Below are 7,171 nucleotides of genomic sequence, written 5' to 3'. Positions count from 1 at the left end.
TCTCTTCTCTTCTCTTCTCTTCTCTTCTCTTCTCTTCTCTTCTCTTCTCTTCTCTTCTCTTCTCTTCTCTTCTCTTCTCTTCTCTTCTCTCATGTGACCAGATTCAAGAGTTTTTTTTGCCTGTGAGAGAAATCCATCGCCTGAGCCTGCTTCCGATTTAAGAGGATAATGTAGCACTTTAATGCTACAAGCAGGGCTGTAATCACTTTGTTAGTCCTGGGAGAGATGCCATAACTCATGTTTAGTCCTGCTGGAACTAGGGCTGCGTCCCACTTCCATATTACAAAATAAGAGGAAAACAGATGTCTTGTGAGTTCCTCTGGGGCCAGAAACACTTGTGGGACTTGTGCCTGCAAACTAATAGCTACCAAGGGACTGACTCATTCAGGAGATGGGCATCTTTATTATAGGTTTCCTACAGAGCTGACTTAAAAAAAAAAAAATGAAGACCAAGAGCTGAGCAAAGCAAAGTCATTTCTGCACCTCAGAGATTTGCAGAGCTTCATTTCTATCCTTGACCAAGCTTTTCTCTTCAGTGGGAAGCAAGCCTAGGAAAGCCCACGTTGTCAGAGGCTGGCTCTGGCTTGATCCACGGGCCAAGAGGGCAAAGACATGACAACTGAAGAAGACAGAAGGGTTCCAAGTGCCTCCATCCGGGGACTAAGGAGAAATATTCATGCCAAGCCCTCCTGCCTGGGCCAAGCCTTTGCAGAGGCTGTTGCCTCCAGGTCCTGTTGCCAGTGCAGTGCATGGAGGGTGGATAAGCACCTTGGGAAGCTATTGAGGGGCTGCAGAGAAGAAGAAGAGGTGAACCTCCAAACTGCATGCCCCTGTGAAAGCTAACACCAGAACCCCCTGATCCTGTCTGACAAACAAATARCTTAATGAAAGGAGAAATCCTGACAAGATTTACCTGCTTGGGTCTGCCTGTGCCTCCACAGCAGCAGTACCGCCGGGCGCTTGCCCTTGGCCATGCCTTCTTCCCAGGAGGGAAATTTCCATCTCCCTCCCTCAGTTTGTTAAAGACCCCACATGGACAACTCCTGAAGCATCCCCCAGGAGGCCTGACTCCATCCATCCTCCCTGGCCAGCAGATAGCCTTGTGGCCAGKGCTTTACGCTACCACGTGCTGGGAGGACAGAATGCAAGGTCCCAGCTCCCCACYACATCTGATGGTGGTCCTTCTTCAGGACACTTACTGGGCACCTGCAGAAATGCTTAGCCATGACAGACACCATTTCCCCCATGAAACCAGCTGTTTTCCCTGGTTCTTGTGTRCTTGGCCATGGTGTGACTTGCATTTGTAGGGACTGGATCCAATCAGAAGCCTTATGGGAACCAGGTTCTATCATGATAACATCCTCATTAACACCTTCTGGCACCACACACCTGGTGGCTGCCTTCAAAACCGCAGCACAGCTGGGCTGCAGAGCAGAGGTGGGAGATGATGGGGTTGCAGCCCTGCCTGGGCTTTCCCAGGAGAGTGTCCGAGCCACAGACGAAGAGCCCTGAGCCATTCCTTAGGGAAGCAGGTGGAGTGTCTTACAGTGCCTGAAATATAGATCCCCACCTTGAGAAGTAGAGAAGACAATTTCAAGAAGGAGGTGGGGAGATCCAGTCAGGGTGGCTTTGCCCTAAATTCCTGCTTTGGAAAGATGGAAGTCAGGAAAACAGAAGAAAACAAAAACCTCGAGAAAGTCTTTCTACGGCAGGTAGCTTTGCACATCCTATAGAATAACATCCCATAGAATAACAGGATATAGAATAACAGGATAACATCCCATAGAATAACAGGATATTCAAGGTTGGAAGGGACCTCTAGAGATCATCTAGTCCAACCTTCCCACTCAAGCAGGCACAGGGTGGCATCCAGGTGGGGTTTGAAGACCTCCAGAGAAGGAGCCTCCACAACCTCCCTGGGCAGCCTGTGCCGGGGCTCTGTCACCCTCACGGTCAAGAAGTTCCTCCTCACCTGGAGATGGAGCCTCCTGCGTGAGCACCTCCATCCGAGCACGCTTAGCCCCGCGCATGCTCTCCCTGCAGCTACCCCGTGGCCAGCGCTGGGCCCTTCTTGCAGGAGCGGGTCCCCATGCCCACCTTGCGCGGTGCGGGCGGGCGCGACGCTCACCTGGGCAGCCTGCGCCTCCCRGCACGCCGCAGCGAGGCACAGCAGCAGGCAGAGGCCGCAGCGCAGCGCCCAGCCCATGGTCACGCCGCGCTTGCGGGGCTCTCCTCCCGAAACCCTTCCCGCCGCCGGGATGTCCTCGGTGTTCCCGTCGGGGCGGCGCTGGCGGCAGGCTTCGCCTCCGTGCCCGCGGCGAGCTCTTCCCGTGCGACGCCTCCGGGATGGGTTATCCGTGCCACGCTCTGTGCACAGYGGCGGGAAGCTGCCGGAGCAGCCGCCTCTCTAAGCCGGTCCTAGCGCGATGGGCTCCAGCGAGGCCGCCGCGGTGGGCAGCGTGCGACGGGGAGGACCGCGCTGCCTCCGCCCCGGGGATGGAGGGAGAGGGTCACGGCTGCCTGCTTGCACGGGGCGGGGGGAAGGAGGTGGCCAGCGAGGCCGCTGCAGCCCTCCTCCCCGGCCCGGCACCTCCCGGGACAAGGACCAGCACCAGGACAGGGAGGAAACGCTGCAGGGCTCCCCTCCACCAGCTGCTCTCCACCCAGCGCCAGGACCCCAGCGCTCTGCTCCGCACCCGCTGCTGGTGACGGAGCCCGCGACGTCCCCAGCATCACGGGTTGARTGGTCCAGGGATGCTGCACTCCAGCCCCAGCTCATCACAAGCACCAGCAGCACCTTSAAAAATGGTCCCTCTCCACAATGGAGCTTCTCCACTGTTCCCGGCCAGCTCAGMAAGAGAAAAATAGGACCAAAACTCAGCCTGAACCATCCTCACCCTCCTCCTATTTCTAGGCAGTTTCTGCTATGCAATGGAAATTTTAACTAGCGACAAGCAGGGACATTAGAAGCTTCAKCTTATTAGCTCCTTCATACTGAAAGGTATCTTATTAGCTATCTACAAGGGCTTTGGAAAGCAGGTAGCAGAGTGCCCCTGGTCACCGGCGTGGTCAGACTTGCAGCGGTGCAGGTTTTCAYGCACCCCAAAGGGTGCYCTGCTACATGGGTTGTGTTGCAGARAGGGCCAGASTGGCTGGTTTCTGTTGGGTTCCTGCACCATCTACCGGGCAAGGTGAAGAAATGGAAGCTGGAAACGAGGGATGTTCATGGCAGGGAATTGCTTGTTCCTCCTCTCACTTTCCTCACATGCTGAGGGAGGAACTGCAGGGCAGGAAGGCCTGTGCATGCCCAGAGGTAAGTTTGGATCCTGGGGGGTGGCAGTGGGAGAAGCAGCTTTCCCTCTGTTCCCTGCTTTGACCATAAGATGCTGAGTTGACCATAAGATGCTGAGTTGACTCTCCAGCCCTCTCCAGACTGGAGTCTGCCCCTCTGTCTTCATATCTTTCTGGGGAACGTGATACCCTTGGATGTTCCATCTAATATCCCAGAATCCCAGAGGACCCAAGAGCAATGACTTGTCCTGGCTCCTGCAGCCCTTGACATCTCCTTTTCTCCTTGGGAGAGACAGGGGWGAAACCTGTCTCATCCATCTTTGTCCTGTCCCAGCTCACCAGGACATCATGGTGTGAGCCAACTCCTCCAGCAGCGGCAGAGGGACCTGTGGCTTCACCCCATGTTCAGCTGGGGGGCCCTGAAGCAGCCCGAGTGCTCCCTGTGCTCCAGCTCCTCAAGGAGACACCAGCAGATGGTGCTCCTGGTGCACGCAAGCCCGCCAAGAACCTGCACATTTGCTCGCAGGGTGGCACATGCGCTGCCTGCCCTCCTGCTGACGTGGCCAAGGCCTGGRGCTTTGCCTACACGGGACTGGAGGGGCCTCAACCTCCACACCATGGGTCTGCTCTTCTGCAGCACCATCAATCAGAACAAGGTGTGAGGGTGAGACCTCCAGGAGCCACCCAGGACCAGGGCGATACCAAGGTGATACCTCCAGGAACCCCTAAATCGAGGACGTGTGGCAACGTATGTCCCCTCTAAATGGTCACTGATGCTTTGAAAAGCTCTGGGCACCCAGGGCAGGGTCTTGTTGGAGGACTCCCGTGTCACACACCCCATGTCTCTGCAACCGCAGTGTGGCAACACGACAGAGATTTGGGCCCAGGTGTTCGGGACTGATGAACCACCCATGCCGTGACAGGAGGCATGGATGTCTCTCCATCCTGCAGCGGGCTCCTATACAGCAGAAAAAGTGGAAATCCCCCCAAATAGAGAGGACTATAAGCACCAGGCTGTTCAGAAGAGCTAAACCATCCCATACCCTCCACAACGAAACAAGAACATTTCACAGATGAAGCTCCCCGAAAGGAGAAGCACGTGGCCACCGATGGACCTCCTGGTTCCAGGCCCRTCTGATGCCTCCTTTTGCACCCCCATGGGGCCCTTCCCACAGTGGCTGAGCTGGGGGTYGGCCCATGAGGTTGGTGGAAACACCAAAGGGCAGGAGAGGAAGATGGAGCCTGGGTCCCCTCTGACCAAACAGGGCACTGTAGGGATGAGCCAGCACCATGGGTTGTCCACCCTGTTACCACCAAGCAGAGGGGAGGACAGCAGGGAGGCTTTCAGAGGCAAAACATAAGCAGGGGGGGCTTGGAGGAGAAGGTCATCCTCACCTGCTGGAAACTTCCCCTCTTGGAGCTTCTTTCATCTCCATTGTTTTAGCAGGATTCATCATTTTCTCCGCGTATTCCCAGGGAACGCCCRTAGAGGGGCTCGCAGGGACACCCTGGTCCTGCAGAGCTTGTCCCCAACTCCCAGTTCTCCCCACAGCGGAGAGCTGGCACCTCCACCTGAGCAGCGATGCTGTGGGGACAGGCCGAAACCCTCTGTCTGGGAGAAGGGGGGTTGGAAGCACTCTGTTGGAAGCACTWGAGCCAAGCATGAACCGAGAACTCTGCAGGTTCCAAATAATCAACCCTTCCCGCTCCAAAATCAGACCATCCTTTCTCCCACACGCATGGGAAACCACGACAGGTCACTATTATTTTTTCCCCCAAAACTGGAGCAGGCAGCAGGCTCTGAACTTATAGGGAACAGGAACACCAAGGAATGTTGGAACAAGGAGAAGACGGACACCCAAGGTTGGCTTGGTGGCTCCTCCCCAGACCTGGGGGCAGGCACGGGACAGTTGTTCACGGAGCAGCTGGTGCAGCCCAAGGGGGGATGCACCCACAGGGACTGGTCATGCTTGCAAAGCCAAAAAGCCACCACAGGGATGCACCAGGAGCTGCCTTCCTGTCTAGGGGTGCCCCGGAGCCGATCCTCCCCACACCTCCACACCAGGTATCCCCTGCCATCGCTCCRTCCCCACTCGGTGGGAGAAGAGGGGCTGTCCCTCACATATGAGCCCCAAGAGTTTAAACACCAGCAGCCTCCCAAACACAGAAAACAAACAAACAAACRGACAAACAGTTGTAGCATTTAATTACCAACCAAGAATAAAACTTCATGGCTTCAACCCAAGAAACAGCTCCTGGGAAGGGGGGCACCTTCCAACATGAAAGTAATAAATGCAAGAAGTAGTAAAACAGACCGTCGTTTATTAAAATATAACACCTCTGCCTTTCTCGCTGGAAACGGTCACCAAGCTGCTTTCCATCCCGGTGCTGGGAGGCCTCCTGTTTCAGAGCGGCACTGGGGCAACTGGGGCATCCCCCGGGCAGGCGCCGGCCTCGGGCAGCAGCGGCACGTAGGGCTCCTCCTCGCCGGCGCCCTTGAGGACATACCTGGCCCCRCACTGTTCATCGCTGTGGACATCCACGGCCACCAGCGCCGTCTCCAGCTGGGAGCACCGGGGCTCCGCAGCCTCCATGTCAGAGTCCGCTTGGGGGAAGCCCGAGTCCTGCGTGGAGTCCGGGCTCTCCTCCAGCGGGTTCGTGTTGATGTAGAGGACGTCCCTGGACTCCCCTGTGCCGGGCAGGTCTTCCAGCAGCTTCTCCAGGTGGACCTTGAGCTGCAAGAACGTCGGGCGGTCGGCGGGCTCAGCCCTCCAGCACGCGGACATCACGTTGTACCTGGAAAACGGGAGAGGCAGCCGGGATCACGGAGGGTATTGCCATTTATTAGGCTCTGGGTTGTACRTGTGCTAGCTTCCCACGGACAACTAGCAAAGCCCAGGGCTATTCTGCACTAAAACAAAGCTAGAACTACCCCTCTAAGAGGCTAGAACAGCCTCTTAGGCTGTTTTGTCACTACAAACACACAGCTGCCCACTAAAGGACACCCCCATCCAAGCAGCTCCGCTCAGCTGCTCAAGTTCCTTACAATTCCTGACACTTACTCACTGCTCAGGAGACAGTGAAGTGGGTGGCTATGAAGGAGGAAGGACCCCAAACCTGCAACAAGTGCACTTTTTTTTTTGTGCAGGATTGCAGGCTTTTGGCTGCTGTTTTGCACAGGGACCTTTGAAGCCTCACTGTGCAACTCCTACCAACTTGCCTAATTTATCAGTTTTCTGTTGKCAGCTTTGGCTTAAACATTTTCAGCTGTAAGGGTACTTGGGAATAACTCAGGGACTGAGCTCAGCTGAGTCAACTTTAAACAAGAGCCCTTTCTGAGCTGCTCAAACACAGCTGTTTTGAGGGCCAAAATATGTACTRTCTTTGAGGACAAAAAAAGASAGGGAAAAAAAGTCTGATCCCTTCACCACAAGTGTGAAACTGCTCCTATCTTCACCGTCTAGRACAAGCTAGGTCACCTGTGGTGCTYCCCAACACTCCATGCCACCATGCTGCAGAGAGCAAACCCTGCAAACACATTGCTTTCTTGGGGGACTTTCTTTGGAATTTCCATGCAAGAGTTTGCTTGGAATTTAAAAGATGCTTTCTTAAATTATTTCTGAGGTACATTGTGCTCTGCTCTGGGATTTGGCACTTTTTAGGCCCTTCAAAACTCCATAGATTGTGAAAAAAAAAAAAAAAAAAAAAAAGGTTTCTACCTTCTTTCTATGATATTTTCATTTAAAATTTGACCCAAGCTGTCACTCTGGTCAACTTTCTTCTGCGCATAAACCTGTGTGTTCCTGCTAGCTCTCTGCCCGTCAGCCCCACAAAGAAGAGAAGATTGAGTCCTTGCTTAAAACTTTTGTTTTAAATTTTT

At 54.7% G+C, this 7,171-nt stretch overlaps 2 protein-coding genes across 2 annotated transcripts in view; both read right to left on the bottom strand.

The window, feature by feature from the left end:
• Positions 1-2,206, bottom strand: part of FBLN7 (fibulin 7) — a 15,631-nt gene extending 13,425 nt beyond the window's left edge. The window contains exon 1 of the mRNA XM_026044014.1: positions 2,129-2,206. Within this exon, the coding sequence (XP_025899799.1) occupies positions 2,129-2,206 (78 nt within the window). The remainder of the gene's footprint in view (positions 1-2,128) is intronic.
• Positions 2,207-5,696: 3,490 nt separating this feature from the next.
• LOC112951349 (tyrosine-protein kinase Mer-like) lies at positions 5,697-6,459 on the bottom strand. The gene is made up of 2 exons (XM_026044013.1): positions 6,354-6,459; positions 5,697-6,087 (listed from the first exon to the last, which is right to left on the bottom strand). The coding sequence occupies exon 2, from the start codon at positions 6,075-6,077 to the stop codon at positions 5,697-5,699; it is 381 nt and encodes a 126-aa protein (XP_025899798.1). The 5' UTR covers positions 6,078-6,087; positions 6,354-6,459.
• Between the last annotated feature and the right edge of the window lie 712 nt (positions 6,460-7,171).

Source organism: Nothoprocta perdicaria, unplaced genomic scaffold (assembly GCF_003342845.1).
Source record: "Nothoprocta perdicaria isolate Ctin4 unplaced genomic scaffold, notPer1 scaffold_347, whole genome shotgun sequence".
NCBI lineage: Eukaryota > Metazoa > Chordata > Aves > Tinamiformes > Tinamidae > Nothoprocta > Nothoprocta perdicaria.
Note: the sequence above shows the minus strand (reverse complement) of the source record. Positions and strands in the feature narration are given on the sequence as shown.